Raw genomic sequence first — 18,099 nt, 5'->3', positions numbered from 1 at the left:
TTCAAAACTGTACCCGTTGCTTATTGTGCGCATGACAGCTTTTCGTCAACACCTTGCGGTGCCTTAAAAATCTTCCCCCCCCCCCACCCCCCCAGGACTTCCACGTGACTTATTCCCCAAATGTGGGCTAGAAATCTTATCACATGCAAAGATCAAGTGACCTGATTTTTGTCTCGAGTGTTTGTGTTTGTAGTGGGAGGCACCATTTCGTGTTTCCACAGACCACGTAAAAGGTTTCACACTGTAAATGAAACAGTATAGAGCACAAAAATACCTCCGCGTCGTGCGGTAGAAAACTACCGCTGGATCTACACTGCGATTCTCTCTTAGAGGGAGCACAAAGGCACTGCCCAGTTGCAGTGTTGCATGAGCACTCAGTAGCATTATGCGAGCACTTTGGCCTATTTCACTGCAGGAATTATCTCGTAAGGCTTGCCTTACCCACAACTCCTTCATAAGAGGCCGCCAAAGCAGCCTCTATATAAACAGTCCAGAAGAAACGTGCCCCAGTGTTGCCTCTAAGAGTGGATTGTAACTGTAGAACTTGGGAAGCTTGTTTCAAGGAACAAAACGCCATATAATAGTGTTCACACTTAAGAAATGGGGGGGGGGGAGACACGTAAGCCACAAATGGAAGTGTCCAAGGCTATTAGAAGGTTCAGGATAGACTCCTGATGGTTTGTAAATGCGGTGCCAGTTGACTTTTACCAACGCCCAGTCGTTATGCCTGCTGATGTTGCACTAAATTGGTGCGTAGAGTGCAAACCGGGAATCAGTGCCACATGTGCCAAAGCTAATACAGAATTAGCAAAAAGAAAAAAAAAAAAAGGGGGGGGGGGGGGGGAGAGTTGACAACCAAAACAGGGGAAAACACATGAATTCAAATACTCAGCTGCTAAAGCAAAATCTTTCACCTAGAAAAAATGTTCCATTCCACGACATGCCCGCAGCAGCATAAAAAGGGGTTGTTGTGTGTGTCACGTTTTCAGTGTTGCGCTTTTTCAAGGTTTCAACACGGATAAAACATAATTGCACCATATTTATGATAAGTTTACGCATGCTACAAGACGCAGTCCTTGAATGTCAACACGCAACGCTGGGTTGAACACCTATTCAGTGCAAGGGTATGTTGCATAAAAAAGGTTTGCCCGCTAAATGTCTGAGGACATCAAATCGAACATGGCTCATTCTGCGCACAACAGTGGCTAAATGGGTAGTGCACAACTAAAAATGGGTAGTGACGCTTATACGCAGTATTTCCACACAAGCACTTCTGCATATGCCAGCAGTATCTGTCTTCCTGTTTTAACCTAGAGAGATGAACCCAAGTTTTGGCCTTCGTAATGAGCCTAATGCCTATGTGGAGCTCCATCGACGCATGCTTGTTCTTATTTCGGCGCAAGACCTTTCAAGCGTCCCATTTCAGCCACCTGTCAAATCCCCCCTCCCGCCATTCTCGGTATTTACGATCGAAGCCGTTGGTTTCTACACTTTCCAGCCTAAACGTGAATGTAAAATAAAAAAAAATAATGTGCACCTGGTTCGCCTGGCAGACGGTGCAGATCCAGTCCTCGGTGGGCACGTCTTCCAGCGGTGGGTCGAGGCAGGCCAGGTGGTAGACGGCCGGGCAGGTTTCGCAGCACAGCAGGTCGCCCAGCTTGTGGCACACGCGGCAGTGGTCATCGTGCTTCGCGACCCCTTCGCTCGTGATGTCCTCGCGGGCCTGCGCCGTGGTCAGGAACTGGTCGCAGAGGAACTCCAGCACGTTCAGCTTGCTCGCGACGGCCGTGAAGGGGTACTCGCAGCGCTCCAGGGCCGCCAGCATGGGTCGGTACTCCGGGTCGCTGGTCAGATACATGCGCAGCACCGCGGGCCACGTCACGGGGTCCACCATGTACAGGTGCACGTTCATGCTGTCTTTCAGGTCCTGCGGGCCGAACTGCGTGCCCGCCGCCTCCTCCTCGCGCAGGATGGCTCGCAGCAGCGCGATGTGCGCCTCCGACAGGAGCGCCGACTGTTCGTCCGACATCAGGGCCACGCAGAAGTCCTCGAAGCGAAACGGCGTCAGCCGCAGGATGTTCCTGAAGTGTCGCAGCGTCTCGTAGATGCTCAGGGCACGCATGATGTGGCAGGTGGGCAGGATCAGGTCCTCCGAGCTCTTGGGCAGCGACAGAGGCGGCAGCTCGCGCTCCTGCAGAAACACGGGGCTGTGCGGCCGCCGCGTCCATTTGCGCTTGGCGGGAGTGGAGCTCGAGATGGTGCTGTAGCTGCTCTGCGAGTAGACGCTCACGTCGTCCGACTCGTAGCTGGCCACCGAGTCGTTGTCTTCCTCTTCTTCGTCCTCGCCGCGGCGGTAGTCGCTCTCGTCGCTCGACGGAGGCTCCAAGTCATTGTCCTCGTCGTCGCCGCCGAGCACATTTTGAATGAAGGATCGAACCTTCTGCGATTTTTCGCGCAGCCTCTGCTTGAGCTGGGGCTGCGGCGTGCTGTTCTCATACTGACGAAACTGCAGTCCCAAGCGCGAGCTCTGAGCGCTCGACCCAGCGTACAGGTAGCGAGGCTTCTTGAGCAAGCTAGGCCTATGCGAGAGTACCGCCGACTTGGGCGGGCGCCCGCGGCCTCGCCGGCCTCTGGACGACATCGCACAGCTCTGGTATCGTCACGAACCGGCTAAAGAAGCACTTTGGGGCGAAAATCAGGCCCGATATTTACCTGGGGCTCGGCATTTCTCTGCAAACGGTCCATACTGGGACTACATTTAGTGAGCCGCCATTAGTGCCGTCGGGATCACGTGACCTATCCATTGACAACGTCGCTTCGCCAGTTAAATCCACGCTCACCGCTGGAAACGGGTGTTCAGACGCACTGTCGGGACGCACAAATCACACCCACACCACGCCGATTGGCAAAATTGCACGACACAGAAGCGTAACATCGATCAAGCTGCCGAGGCACACAGCTCTGTTGTTCGACATATTGCGTTACCCCTCTCGGCGTCAGGCTGGCTTCTGATTGGCCCAAACGGGCCGCCGCCATAACCGTTTCAAAATGCGAAACACCGCCGCGCACAATAATCGCTGTCGGGGCAACGCCAACCATGCCCTCAGAGCAGTCGATGGAAGGAAAGGCTTTAATCAACCACACTGGAATTGTGATGCGACAGCGATCGGCCATGAAAAATCCAATCCTTCTGGTGTACCAAAATAATGGCTGCCTCGGCCAATCAGAGCGCGTTCCTTGAACGGGCGGGAAAACTCGCGCCACCTGTCAATGTGCTCAAACATCGCAGCGCAGTCTCTTTAAACATGGCCTCCGCGCCGGTCAGTAGCCACATGTACCGTGTCAAACCAATCTACGACGAAATAACTGCCGTCGAGCTCCCAAGGTGCATGTATAGTGTCGCTAGCGTGTACGGAGAATCGCGCATCACTAACATCACTAACGGCGAGGTGAGCGCTTTTATGGGCCTTATTTGACGCGAAACGTGTCCGCGTAGTTACGAGCGGAATTCCTACATGCTTGCTTACTGCTTACAATTTTATCTCCCCTTAACAGCATCAGTGCTTGTTAGATGTAATTGCCTGTCACAGAGCAGCGCGCACCCCCCTGGCTTGTATAAATAGCAAACAGCTTGTCTAAATTTAGCCACTCGCGTGGTGGTGTCGGCAAGCTGTCCGGACCGCGACGTTATCTTCCTCACAAAAGTGAGCACTTATACGCGTTGTTCTTTTAGGTGCTCCACGATAATGCGGGAGACTTGGTAGCAGACTTGGAACGGCGACAAGAGCAACTCCTGGAACGATTAAACAATTTGCGGAAGCTGGTGGACAACATCAAGGGCGAAGCACCTACCGAGCAACCCCGGTCTTGCGGCGCGGTTAGTGCGGTAAGCGGTACATCGAATGCAACCCTTTGACAGGCGCTGATGCGACATGCTCCCTGTCCCGTCATTTTGTTCATTGCCACATCTGCTAAACAAACTTGCCGACCACAGGTTGATCTACCTGGGGCTCAGTTCTTCAAGCACACTGTTTTCTCACTGCACAAGTTTAGAACGGTAAATCTGGATTCGAGGGAAAACATTGGTGAAATGGGAAATAAAGCTAATCGTATGTTTCGTGTTCGTTGACTGAGGAGTCAGGTCTTTGGTTGGATCAGTATGCTTGCCTTTCGGTTCAGGCATGCGGCCTTTCAGCACACCCCAGCGCTTATGGTCTGAAATGAACTAGGCGTATTGCGTAATTGCTCCGTTCTTCTAAAACACTTACTTTGCATCAACAGTGAATTTTCAGTGGTGACATTTTAAGACCGCAGTGTTCAATTCGAATTTGGAGATTTGAATGTTTAGAATTTGTATTAAAGAGTTATTTTAAACTCCTGAGACCTGGCTCTGACTGACTCCATGCAGGGTTTCATATTTCTCACGAGTTTCCTCCTTTCCTTTTTGAGATTCAGCCTTAGCTTGTATCTAACCATCCTATGATCGGTGCTCCGAAACTTATTGAGCACCTCCACGTCTTGCACGATACCTGGGTTGTTGCGCTTCTGAACGAGTAGAACGAGGTTAGTGTAGACAGGCTAAATGACAACCTAACATTGGCGCTCAGTGAATCTGCAGCAGTTGTGGGAGAAGCAACATGTAGGGAACAAACAGGAAAACTAAGAAACCGAAGGAACCAATTGCCAAACGTAAGAACATGACAGTGTCAAATACGGTGGATCGGATTGAATTAGCCAAGCTGTCAGAACTGATTCACAGAAGTAAAACAAACGACATTCATGCATATACTAACGTGGCAGTGATTGAGGAAACTCTGCAAATAGGAGGAAACTTGCCATCGGCAAAGACAGGATGTACGCACTCAGAGACGAGCAGAGTAACATTACGCACAACTTGGGTGAGACAATAAAGGTAACAGGACGATTCTACACCAGACTGTATGCCAGCGACGTTAGACCAGGGAAGCTTAACTTACAATTTCCCACTAGTAACTATAGAGGAAGTTGGAAGGGTTCTCAGGAACATGAAAATAGGCAAAGCTGCAGGAGACGACGGCATAACTGTGGATCGGTTAAAGGAGGGAGGAGATACTGTACTGAAGAAGCTTGCTGTACTATTTTTCGGAATGCTTTAAAACTCAAAAAGTGCCCATGGCCTGGAAAAACGCCAACATTATTCTGATTCATAAGAAGGGAGATCCCGAGGACCTCATGAATTACAGACCCATCTGCCTACTCTCAATTCTTTACAAGCTGTTTACCAAAGTTTTAGTTAGCCGCATAAGGTGACAGCCTGGATTCCCATAAACCCAGACAGCAGGCTGGGTTTAGGAAAGGGCACTCAACAACAGATCACATCCATGTCGTCAGCCAAGTAATAGAAAAATCCGCAAAATACACTAAACTAAACTACTTTACGCGGCATTTATAGATTATGAGAAAAAGTTTGATTCTGTACTCGCCACGGCCGTCCAAGAAGAACTAAAAGACCATGAAATAGAGGAGACCTACATAAGACTTCTAAACAACATATATGAGGCATTTACGTGCAGGATAACCCCTCACAAGCAAAGTGATAAATTCCTGATCCGAAAGGGAGTAAGACAGGGAGATACCATCTCGCCAAAACTACTCACAGCATGTCTGGAGGGGTTATTTGGAAAGCTTGACTGAGAAAACATAGGATTAAGGATAAATGGGGAATACTTGAGCCATTTGAGGTTTGTGGATGACATAGTCTTGCTGAGTGAGACTGCAGAACACATGCAAACAATGCTTCAGGAACTACAATCAGAAAGCAGGACAGTGGGGCTAAAAATAAATATGAATAAATGTAAAGTAATGAGGAATAAACATGCCAAATATGTCCCCTCAAGCTTAGGAAATGAAATGCTAAAAAAAGTAAAAGAATATAACTACCTCAGACAGATGGTTAGCACTGACGTTAACCACGAGAGCGAAATCCGGCGCAGAATAGGTATGGGCTGGGGAGCACTCAGCAAGCACTCCCAAATAACGAAAAGTAAGCTACCTGTCTCACTCAAAAGAAAAATCTACAACCAATGCATACTGCCAGTTATGGCATGCGGAGCTGAAACCTGGCGCCTTACTAAACAACTAGAAAGCAAACTTAGGTCGGCGCAGGGGGCGATGGAACGAATGATGTTAGGAGTAACACTCAGGGACAGGAAACGAGCTACCGGGATTGGAGAACAAACTCGAGTAGAGGAAATCATAGTTCAGTAAAGGAAACAGACTTTGGCTGGCGATGTAGTGAGACGAACCAACAACCGGTGGGCAATTACGGTAACAGAGGGGATACCAAGAGATGGGTTTAGGAGAAGGTGAAGGCCATTAATCTGATGGAGAGATGAAATAAGGGAATTCGAGGTAGAGTGTGTACTCGAGCAGCGCAGGACAGGAGTAGTTAAAGGCCAATGGGAGAGGCTTTCGTCCTGCGGCGGTGGACCTGAGCAGATTGATGATGATGATAATGTTTAGAAATGCTTGCATGAGGAAAGAAAACCGCTTTAGAAGCTGTGCCTAGGATTTGTACAAGACGGCCTAGTTTGGACTCGAGCCTGTTCTTATTTTCTGTGGCCTTTTTTTGGAACCATTTGGTTCACTACTGCTCTACAGCCGCACTTTGGGGAGGAATGTAAACTTAAATGAGAGAAAAAAAATCAAGGAGAGGTTTTTTTCGCATTTTTAGTACATTGTGTAATGGCTCTTCCTTCCTGTAGCGCAAGGTCAAGTTGTCTAAGACTTCACAGGATTGGTCCAATGCCGTTTGGTTGTGGTCTTGGAGGGGAGATAAATACGGGTGCTGCAGTAGACGTGAAAAAGAGTGAAGCAGCTGGCGACATTAAAGACAAAATGCATGCTTGGTTCATTAAAAAGACTACTTTTTCCCCGTAACAATAATACCAATTTTATCACAGAATTCAAAACAAATAATAGAGATATTACAGGTAGCGTATAAAGCAGTGGTGACTTTTTGGCGATTGCAGGGGGCGGCAGAAAGTTAGATGGGCAGATGAGATCAAGAAGTTTGTGGGGATAAATTGATCGCAGTTAGCGCAGGACCGGGCTAATAGGAGATTTGCCCTGCAGTGGGCGTAATTAGGCTGGTGATGATGATGATATGACATCGTGGAATTTTGTTTGTGCGTTTAGTGGCCGTCGACATAAGCCACCACCAAGAGACATAACTGGACAGTAGCAGCAGGGCCTCTAGTTCCATTTGATTGTGTAACTTGAATGCTAACCATTTTCTGGTCCATATTACATCACTCCTGTCCACATTACATCCCTGTAGTGAGATATTTGAAAATTTCTCACCATTTCTTGCATTGTTTCAGTTAACTCTTTCATTACGGCGGAAAAACGGCTAATTTTGAATGCTTCCACAAAACTATTTCTTTCTCTTGAGCTAGTGGACACATTTAGCATTGCTATGCATGGAATTGTAGCTTATAGATTGCTCTTACAAACATATGACAGCAGTTTTGTGAAAGGTAGAATTACTTACAGTTTATTAGTCAAATAATCAGAAAAAAATGAACAAAAAGTATACATGCAACATACATAAGCAATTGTAATGAGCCTAAAAATTATTTTAAGAATTCTAAGATATACGAATTGTTCCTACATTTCTTGGCTATGATTCAGTATATATATCAATGCTGTACACCAAGTTTTGTATTTTTGTGGGCCCGCCAACCTAGGGGAACTGACGGCTGTGCCACTCCTCGAAGCCACTCGAGTGTAAGTCGGTCATGCATCCAACCACACTTTTTTGTGTTCTGACACAAAATCCTTTTCACTCTAGTGGTAAAAAACCAGAAAAAAAATCCAGCGCTCTTGAGAAGTGTGGCACATCGCTCCGTAGTGGTAATCTGACACGAGTGCCAGGCTATCATGAAGGTGATAACGCGATATGACGTGGCGCATTTGGCAAAATATCCCCACCGTACGTTGTCCAGGCCCTACATGTAAATGTGTAAAGCCGCAGTCGTCTGATAGGAAGCCCGTTTTGTTTATAAATACAGCCCAAATACAGAGGACGCTGTTTTCACGGAACTCGCCACTATCGCGGGTTCAAATTTCACTCTTGGTGCGGTCTCTGCACGCGAAATATTAGCAAAACATAATAAAATCGAAAAATGTGTTGTCAATAAATACGCCAGATGGCGTTAGTTGCCCGCCAGGCGCCATTTTTAGCTTTCACGGGACGTTTGAAATCATCAGAACTCTGTGGCCGGTGGCCTATGGCGGCGTAAGGAAAAAGATTAAGAGCGTCTTTTGTGGCTGGAATAGAGCGGAGTGTGCCACCAAAGCCTGGTTCTTTCAACTTGAACAAAGTTGTGTTTTGTCTTTGCCCTTTTAACCGTATTTGCTGCCCTTGCAGGCATCAACCGAGAGCAGCGCAATGCCGCTGGCCGTCCAAGGTGGCTCTTCGCTCCTGGACGTGGTGGTGAGCGCATCGCCGGACAGCCCACCTTGGAGCCTGTGGCCCCTGCGCCGTCTCCTGTCAAGGCACGGCCGGGTGCTGTTTGGGTGCCACACCCACTCGTCGGTTGCGTCCGTGCCACCGCACCTGGCTGCTGTCGGCTGCGAAAACGGCCTGTCTTCGGCTGATCCGCGCACTTCTTACGATGTGGCGCTCACCCTGGTGTGGAAGCAGGGTACGTTGTGTGAAAATGTTCTTTTTTTGGTGTAGGAAAAAGAATTGTACAATCTAACCACCAGTAGGATACCAAATACCAATACCCTGGTCACCAAATTTTATCCATCTATTATTTTTGGTCCCTCATTCCTTAGCTGTCATGTGATGTACTTCACAGCGTCACATCCTAAGTATGCGGTGGCAATCATGTCGGGAGCATCTTCCATCGACATAGCAATATGCCTGAAGATTTGTAGGTGTTCTGCTAGTTAAGTCATACAGTTTACCCCAGGGCATTTACAAGCATGGTCTAGATCTGTGCAGTAGAGCTCGCACATTATTTCTGGCTACCACAAAAAATTGATTTGATTGATTGTAGGGTTTAATGTGCCGACGCAACGCAGGCGATGAGGCGCGCCGTAGTGGAGGGCTCCGGATTAATTTTGACCACCTGGGGATCTTTAACGTGCGCCGAAATCTAGCACACACGGGCGTTTTTGCTTTTCGCCTCCATCGAAAAGCGGCCGCCGCGGCCGGGAATCGAACCCGCGTCCTTGTGCTCAGTAGCACAACGCCTTAGCCACTGAGCCACCACGGCGGGTACCACAAAAAATTATTGTGTGATCAAAGAAAATGCCTGGGCAAGTGTATATTGAACTACCGAAGTTACAGGGGCTGACCATTCACGATTTCCCTTCCACAAAAAAATGTATCAATAGGGCTATACTTTATCAGGAAGTGAAAAGAACAAGAAAAAAAATGTTAATCCTCCTCCTCTAGAGGAGGCACAGGCCTCCTCTACGTCCCCCAGCTCGTCTTTTTTTCAATGCTCTAGATTCAATATTAATCTGTTTTTTTATAGATTCTGAATCAGCGCTTAAAGACACCATATATTTGGTTATTTCCATTTTCAGCACTTCGAAAGCTATGAGCCTACAGTTGGCCTTCTCAAAATGCAATCGAAGCTTTTTTTTTCACTGATTTGAGCGTCTCCAACTGCGACTCTACTGCGCCATGCAAAAACAGTCTGCCAGGGTTGCTGCTTTATTCCCACACAAAGCAAATCCAAGTTTTCAGTTTTTTAAAGCGAAAGCTCTCGTAGTGGTACCGATAGCATATTGTCAGAAAAGTAATTCATTTCCCCACAGACATGTTGGTCGACCTAAATGCTCCGATAAGATCTCTGTACAAGCGACGCGAGCGTGAAACAGGGCTTCCATTGTGTCAAAACGGTTACTTGTTAATCGCGAAAAAGGAACAGTTCCAGATGAGACAATACATGCATCAATCATGAAAGAGTACAATAGTACACCTTTATCTCATAAACCAAGTATCGGTGTAGATTTAGATAATTTGTTGATGCATTTACTTAGTGCACAAAAAATCGCGGCATGGGTTCGCTCTTCGTTTGCGGTTTAGGTCTTCGAAGATTTGACATTTGTTTGGGTGTACTCTCAGGAAAGGTAAGGCACACTTTTGATGAAGTTTTTGATGTGAGAAAGCTTTCACACTTCTCTCAGCTTTCGTCAGGAAAGATGGTGAATTCGTTTTCTTTTTGGAAGGGTTAACTCTTTCCGTACCGCACGCGCGATTTCGATCATGAGCGATCGATTTCGATCGGAGTTTTCAAACGCTGATTTGAAAGTCGCGCCGGGCGCTTTGAAACGTTTGGCGCCATCTACCGTGTAGCACAAGAAATAAGCTTTCATTTGCTGTGTAGTTTGTATTTTTTGAGCCAGGTGGCGGCAGTTTAAAGCCCGCCGGGAGAAGCGTATACGCGGCGTAGTTGCCGCGGAAGATGGCTGCGCCCCCGCGAGCTCGACGCTTGCTCCCAAACACCGCAAATCGCGAGATTCTACTCAATCTTCGGTGGATTTTCGGGACTTTACTAGCAGCAGTGACTCTTCCGATGATTTCGATCAGTCAGACTTGAGTTTTGACAGTGACGATGACGACAATCAGCCCGGAACATCAGCGGCCGCCAACAGGTAAGCGAGCGGCTTGTTTCTCTAGTGTAGCCGGTTTTCTTTGAGTGCTCCGCTGACGGTTCGCGAGGTTTATCAGTGTCACGCATGGTTCTATCTTATCTGCAGGGTTTCCACATCCTTTGGCCAAGACTCGCTGCTGCCTCGACAACGGAGTTTTTGCAATAAAAATCTTTACCTAAAACAATCGAGAAAACCTTTTTTTCTTCGTGGTTTTGAAGCGCTGTAAACAAACTTTTGCAGCTCAGAAACCGATAAAGTTAGGGCTTTGATTTTTTTAGAGAACATTGTCAAGAAATGCAGAAAACATTTGTATATTTCAGAATTTCTTCTAAAAATTTTTCTTTGAAGTTATAAAGAGCGTTTTCGCAATTTTGTGCTAAATTTGCCCAAAATGTCTAATTTGACAATTTTTATTTTGCTTTTTCTCTCTTTACAATTTCATAAAAGTTATGTCAATAAAAAGAGAATCTATTTAGGTTCATTTTCGTGTGATTTATACATTTTTTCACCTAACAGGTTTCTCATAAAAAAAACATTACCGGAACCCACAAAAAACGGAACTTTTCCCCCGGTACGCAAAGAGTTAAGGCTTGGGCGAGTTGGTGCATGATTACAAATAGGGGAACAGCGCAACACTGACCAAACACAAGAAGAAGAAAGTGACAACCACGAGGCATTCTCAAATGCTACATAGCAAGCTTGTGGACCATCAACAGAAAAAAAAAAAGGTGCTTTTGGCTGAACTTTCCAGTAAAATGTACCTGTGAATAATGCTTCCAGTAGTGGGCTTCTTATTATTCTCGCAGACTGCCATATCTGTTCGCACATTTTGCCTTATTTGAGGCGGTATAACAGGAGCTGCGTGTGCCCGAGGTTGCGAAGTGACCCCAGACTAGTGTTGCATGTTGGGGGTGCTTCTCTCGTACAGTTTTATAGTAAACACACTAGAAGAAAATAAAGCGCTGCGTCCCATTTGGGAACTTTGTGAAGTGTTCGGTCTCTCTTGGCTTGGCTCACGGATTGGGTTCTTGTGGTTCGTGATTGACGCTCAGCTTTTTTCTTTCCCCGTCAATTTTTTTTCGCACCTTGCTCGCTAGCGGTGCATTGTCTCATGTGCTGCGCCATTGTTTGGAATTATTTACCCGTAGTGTGATATGGTGCTGCTTCTGGGATCGTATTTAATCATGTGCAATGCAGTGGTACATTGCTCGCCTGAACGGTACATCAGCAGCGCATCGTAACGAGCCCTTCGATCGCTACCAACACTGGTGCCTTGCGACGGCAAGAAGCTGGACAGGGGCTAGATAGCAGAAGCAGCAAAACACGCACGACAAATGTTTTCTCTTGTGCGCGTTGCACAAGACAAATCATTTCTTGAGTACACTTTCTTTTTGTTGGTAAAACAACCTGAAATCTTTTTTAACACCAGAATCTCAGCTATTGTGGCAATGAGCCGTTGGCGGTTTATTTTGTGGACAAATAAACACTTGCGATTCATCTTGTATTGCAAGCTTAAACACACAAGAACAAGGCAACCAAAGGACACACTAGTGTCTTTTCATTGCACCGGTTCTTGTGTGTTTGCGCTGTGGTACGAGATAAATCTGAACCAACTTGCCTGAATTGCTATGTCATTTGCGCGTGCATCCCTTTGAGTCAGCACAAAAGGTCACATCCTGAATTTCGGAACTTCTCTGACGAAGCATTTTTGTGCTGAGGCACTCTTTCTGCTTGGCTAATTAATTAACCCTTGCCGTCCTTGCAGTGGAAGGTGACTGCGAGGTGATGGTGAGCCCGCTACTCCAGGCAGCCATAGTGGGAGAGGTGAACTTCATCAGGTGAGACTGTGCCAGAAAAACCGTCATTTGCCCATTTTGCTCGAGTGAGGGAGTGGAGGGGAGTGACTGACAGAAGACCCGTTGTTGTCGTTGTTTCTAATTGTGGGAATAATAAATGCTAATGTTTGGCAGCCTGGATCTAAGACAGCATACTTACTTTAAAGTGTACTTTTGTTGACTGCATCGGCTGTTACATTGATTTTTTTTTAGAGGTATTCTTTCGTATTTATTTTATTTACTCAAAGTACCCCTAAAAGTGCTCATACAGGAGGGTATTACATAGGGTGTGGTCAGTACAGCAAGAACAAACATACAAAGATATACACTTATGGCGTTAAGGCATGTTTTGTGTTGACAGTGCCGTGTAGGGGCTGTTTTTGGTTTGTATTCAGTTTTTTTTGCACTTTTGCGAGGATACATTCATTGGAGAGTTTCATGTACATTTATGCTTTTGAGTCTATTTGTGGTGTGGTAATGCAGATGGTGATACTGATTGTCCTTCATTACAAACGCTGGTGGTTTTTGCCGAACTGGTGCACTTAAAGGGACACTGAAGTGAATTTGTCAAGCTCCCGTTTTTGCTTGCACTGCGTAGACTGGCTCAACTTAGCACACTTTTCATCGTTTATCCGGTTGACAAATCGGTAATTATTTTACAAAGCGCGAAAGAAGAAAAACTGCCATGCGCGGTTTGCGGCGGCCGCACCAACTAAGGCTCTGACGTTGGGAGGAGGGGGCACCGTGATTGGACGATACCCAAGGTTAGCAATCAAACAAGTTTCGGTTTCGGTTCTGTAAAACACAACCGATGGCGTTGTTGGATGGGCATTCTCAATATCTCAGTAATCATCGTACCACACTTCTGCCATGTTGTCAGCTGTAAAATGCATAAGATAAGCCTCCCAGGACGGCTTGGAATCGTAGCATTCACTAGCCGAAGCCTACGCAGTGCATGAACGCCCTCCGCGTCCTCGCAGACGCTCAAATGCCATGCGCTTACCCCCCATATTTGGAGCTTGCCTCACTCATGCCTGTATCGTAAAAAGCGTCTTCGCACCAGGCCAAGGGTCTGTTGATTCTGGCCTGTGCCCACTGCCCGCAAGCAGTCGGTGCTTATGGTAACAGCACGCCAACGAGAACTCGCTAGCGCGCCAGTGCCAGCCTGCGCGCGTTCTGTGAACTAGTTTGTGGAGCAATGAACGTTGCAGCCCAAAAAAAGGTGAACTCAGTATAGAAAATATTGGCGGAAAACGAAAAAGTTAACTTACAGAAAAAAAAGCACGTAACCGCGGGGATTCGAACTTGTGACTTGCAAAACACTTGCGATGACATACCTAGCGCTCCAAACCACTCGGCCACAGGCGAGAGCTGCCGACCTTGGAAATATAAGGTATATAATGTACAACCATTTTACACTTTTATTTAGTTTTAGCATTCCAAGCAACTTAGGTGACTATTTGTTGTTTTGCGCTCGTGCAGTAAGCTTCCCCAAGTTTCCACAATATCTCACATCTAGCAATTGCATTTCTTAGACGGAAAAGCGTTTGCAGATGCGTAGTTGTGCTGCTGGCCGCTGTGCTTGTTCGCCCAGCGCAAAAAAAGTGCTTCCCGCACCATAGTTTTACGCTGCACGGTAAAAATATCTGTTGATTTTATTTCCTGAGTACCTATATTGACCTCGCTGACTCTTCTCCCACCTTCCAGAGGCCTTATATTTTCGTACTGGCGTACCAGTCAGCGAAGCGTCGCATGTGCGCTTGTGCAGCGCTTGTTTGAAGCGACCTTGACTTGGAGCTAGATACAGTGTACAAACTAACCAAGTAAAGAAAGGCACATTCTTCCATTCACAAACTTTCCTGGCTTCGTTTCAACTGAGCGAACGAATTGCGACGACCCGTCGGCGGCTGGCGGATGAAACGCTGGGCCGACTGACTCTGTCTGAAGGCCGGGGAGCCGTGCAGTAGCGCAGTAGATTGCGAGCTCGGCTCCTCCCGACGTCACACGAAAACGGCGCAGAAAATGGGCGAGCGTAAAGAGAGGAGGACAGCATTTTCGAATTAATTTTTCTACTAAATAAAATCGCGTAAACGCGCCCAGAGCGGTCGAAACATGGCCTGGGGACTCCGGACTACAATTTGGGCTAATAATCGCGCAATGTTTACATATCACTTCAGTGTCCCTTTAAGGCAGGTGCTGAAACACCATCTGAGACATGTTACTAACTACCATTGGTGTAAACGGGCAAATTTTTGATCGGTGCAAGGGGGGGAGGAATTAATAAGGCCACGATCTCTTCCTGTCATCAATCATGACTACTGATAATCATTATGATCTATTCACCAACCATATGCCGCTTCAGTGTACATCATCCCCATGATGATCAGTCATATTTCAATTTCACTGCTGAAGAAAAAATGAACAAAACACTCTTAAAGTTGTGTAGAGTATGGTATCGTACCAAAGGTTTTATTTTGATGTGAATGAATTTTTCTGCCACGGCTTTCTCATTTTTCATGTTATGTGGGTTTTTTTTTTTCTTGCTCAGTGCTCTCTTTTGAGCACCCTCTTTGCTTGAAATTGAAATGGAATTCCATGGATGCTGTTGCTAACTTCCTCAATGTGTTTTTTGGGTCACGAGTGATACTCTAGTAAGTCATGGGTCACTACTGACCCACCACTTATGTACCAGTGCGTCATTGAGCACAAACAACTGCTGGAATTAGTTTCCTGGCTAACTTAGGCAACAGACAGAGACATTTCAACGTTTACCTTGCCCAAGGAAAGCAAGGCTGTCATTTTTCATAGCCCATTTTGCACCCACATAGCTGCTTTGTCATCCCTTGCCCCTGTGTTTGTGGTTCTAATCTTAAGGCTTTAACTAGGCTGTGCCACCTATCAAGTGTGTGTATGTGTGTGTGTGAGAGAGAGAGGGGTTGAGATAGGAACTAGGCACTGGCTTGTAAAAAAAAAGGCCAGGTTTAAAGAAAAACTTCTACATGAACAGCACTCACCCGGGGCCCCTTCGGTATGTGAAGACTGAACGAACAGGAGCTGCAGAAATATGGGATGGAAATGTGGAGAGGGGGAAAGCAAGATCAGCATGAGAGCTTAAACAAGTGGCAAGACAGAGAGTTTATTTCTAAAGTGCTGTCATGAGAGGATTGTTTCAAAAGGAAGAGGCAGGTCTGTGGGTCAATTGTGTCATGTATGTCAAGAAAGCGTGTATGTCAAGAAAGGGATACGAATTCAAACTTGAGGAAAAACTGTTGCCGAAGTGCCATGCCACTGGGGTGGGCTGCCATAACAGCCAGCAGTGTTCCATTCTTACTTGGCCTGGGTGGAAACGTGACTTCTTATCACTCCTGATGACAAAAGGAACAAGAGGGACATCATGCACAAGTGTTTAAAAACCTCGTGAATAAATTTTGTAAGAGTCGTACCGTTACATTGGTCAACCAACTCTAAACAGCCTTTTAACAATACAGTACAACCTTGTTACAGGAGACACTTGGTTAATAAGAGACATTTGAATGAAGGCGGTTTGGTTGGTTTTCCTATGTTTGCCCTGTTAGCAACTTTGCATACAAGAGACCTTGGTTACAAAAGGCACGTTTCTCGGGTCCCTTGAGTGTCTCTTATAATAAGGTTTTTCTGTATTATGGTTTCCCGCAGCCACAGGCCATTTTTGAGCTTGTTCATGAGCCGTGCTTAGTAAATTGTGGAACACTTTTACTCAGTTCACCTAGACTCTAAGCACCGATTTCTGTTTACATTAAATTATTGTGAAGCTCTGTCCCTCACCAATTGCACAATTGTTACTCAGTGCCACTGGTGACATGACTCACTGCTTTCCAGACTCGGGAAAAAAGTGAAAACGCCCGTCTGTCAAGATTTCGGCACACGTTAAAATACAGTACACGTTAAAATACAGACAAAATACAAGTTTATTTTATTCGAAAGATTTAGTGTTTTATAATGCCCCCAGCACTTGCCTGGCAGCAAATGATGCCGTATTCACTGAGAAATTAATCAATTTAGGTTAAAATTTTGATTCTCCCGCTAAATCGTGTGTTTCCGTGACGTCTGCCATGAAGTCATAGGTGCGCGTATTCAAACGATCTTCCAGTGTGTCATTCGGCTCTGCAGCCTTGCTTGCTGTCAGTCCTCCCAGATGGCGCTACCATACTCAGCCATGGACCGTTGTCCGCCGTTGCTTTGTTTTTGACCCTATTTGCACCTGGCTCATTTTTGTCACAGCAGAAAGTAATCGTTTCGTTAAACATAGGGTATCCTCGACAAAAAGTCTCATGTAAGACAGTGTCGCTTACGCCAATCGGCCAGTGTCTTGCAAGACAACTTTGAAGCGGCGGACTGCTGTGCAGGTAAAACAAGCATAGTGCGCTCAGTACCAACAGCAGTGCGCGCCGGTACTTCCATGTTTTGCGTTTATTTTCGCAATTTTCATTGTTTACTGTACCATTTTTGCTGCTGTAAAACGAATACGCATTACGTTTTAGCGGAAATAGCTTGCTTGGCAAGCTTATAAACCCTGCCTAATTTACGTTTGCTTTTCCCGGCCTTAGCCAATCGCAAAGCTTGCACATATAACATCATAGGTTCTGTTGCAGGAATAGAGCTAGTGAGATTATTTGAGCAAAGTGTGCGTTACAAGTGGTGTCAGTATGATTCTAACGAGGCAATGTTTCGAATGAACCAAACTTGCGTTTTGTCTGCATGGCCCCTTTAAAGATCCCCAGGTGGCCAACAAATTAATCTGGAGCCCTCCAATATGGTGCGCCTCATAGCCGAGGTGTAGCTTTGGTGTGTTAAACTCCAATATTCTGTTTTTTTTTTTTTTTTTTTTTTTTTCCTCGACTTGGCTTACAAGTTTGGCCCCTGCGCAACACTGTGCAGGTACGTGGGTCGTCTGTTGAACCCCTCGTACGAGGCGTTGGACGCCGGCAGCGCGACGGAGGTGGACCACTGGCTCTCCCAAGTGCACCACGGCCTCCTGCACGGCAAGAACAAGGAGCAGCAGGCCGTGCTCAAAGCGCTCAACACCCAGCTGGGCAAGACACCCTACGTGCAGGGCTCCAAGCCCGGCCTGGCCGACATTGCCGTGTGGAGCGCCCTGCTGCAGACCAGGCTAGCGTCGGGGGCGCCCAGCAACGTCAAGAAGTGGCTCAAGGCGCTCAGCGTGGACCCGCTTTTTGAGCTGCCCAAGGGGTGCGCAGTCTTGGATGGAGGTGTATGAGAATAAACTGAGCTAGCGTGCTGGTAGTGGGTCCATGTGCAATTCTCGTGGTTTTCTCTTGTTTACTCGACCGTGATGGTTAAAGGTGTTGTGCTGCTGAACGCTAGGCTGCAGCAACTACTTTTCTGGGGAAACAATAAAAAGGAGGAGCAGTCTACCATGCTTGCACTTTTTCAAAAGAGTGTTGCATGGGGTGTGGCTTGTATTGGACTTGTATTTGCATGGATGTTAGTGGGGCAGTATTTTCCGCCTACAAAGATGCAAAAATATTTAACACTGTTCTTGACAAAGGGCTTCTTCTTCAGGCACTCGGAAATCGACGCTACGAACATGACGTCTGCTTACACCGTG

The 18,099-nt window shown here is 46.7% G+C and overlaps 2 protein-coding genes across 5 annotated transcripts in view; one reads left to right on the top strand and one right to left on the bottom strand.

The window, feature by feature from the left end:
- Positions 1-3,101, bottom strand: part of E(bx) (nucleosome-remodeling factor subunit NURF301 E(bx)) — a 38,742-nt gene extending 35,641 nt beyond the window's left edge. Inside the window, exon 1 of one of the 3 annotated variants that reach the window (XM_077670467.1) lies at positions 1,538-3,101. In XM_077670467.1, the coding sequence (XP_077526593.1) occupies positions 1,538-2,641 (1,104 nt within the window). In that variant the 5' untranslated portion in view covers positions 2,642-3,101. The remainder of the gene's footprint in view (positions 1-1,537) is intronic. The other 2 variants (XM_077670464.1, XM_077670466.1) reach the window with 2 other exon arrangements.
- A 90-nt stretch (positions 3,102-3,191) lies between these two features.
- Positions 3,192-17,774, top strand: Aimp2 (aaRS-interacting multifunctional protein 2). 2 transcript variants are annotated; one of them, XM_077670468.1, is made up of 5 exons: positions 3,192-3,449; positions 3,734-3,886; positions 8,411-8,687; positions 12,422-12,494; positions 17,409-17,774. In XM_077670468.1, exons 1-5 carry the CDS (start codon positions 3,207-3,209, stop codon positions 17,746-17,748), a joined length of 1,086 nt encoding a protein of 361 aa, XP_077526594.1. In that variant the 5' UTR covers positions 3,192-3,206; the 3' UTR covers positions 17,749-17,774. The 2 variants fall into 2 exon arrangements, with proteins under 2 accessions (XP_077526594.1, XP_077526595.1); XM_077670469.1 differs by lacking the exon at positions 3,734-3,886 and having other exon boundaries at positions 3,279-3,449.
- Positions 17,775-18,099: the final 325 nt, after the last annotated feature.

Source organism: Haemaphysalis longicornis, unplaced genomic scaffold (assembly GCF_048455015.1).
Source record: "Haemaphysalis longicornis isolate Haplotype H1 unplaced genomic scaffold, Haemaphysalis longicornis Haplotype H1 scaffold_5, whole genome shotgun sequence".
Classification (NCBI taxonomy): domain Eukaryota; kingdom Metazoa; phylum Arthropoda; class Arachnida; order Ixodida; family Ixodidae; genus Haemaphysalis; species Haemaphysalis longicornis.
The sequence above is the reverse complement of the archived record's forward strand: the minus strand, read 5'-3'. Positions and strand labels throughout refer to the sequence as shown.

Coding starts and splice junctions, on each gene's coding strand:
- Aimp2 (XM_077670468.1), top strand. CDS start 3,207: ATGGCTGCCTCGGCCAATCAGAGCGCGTTCCTTGAACGGGCGGGAAAA. Junction 3,450..3,733: donor CTAACATCACTAACGGCGAG/GTGAGCGCTTTT, acceptor TTGTTCTTTTAG/GTGCTCCACGATAATGCGGG. Junction 3,887..8,410: donor CTTGCGGCGCGGTTAGTGCG/GTAAGCGGTACA, acceptor CTGCCCTTGCAG/GCATCAACCGAGAGCAGCGC.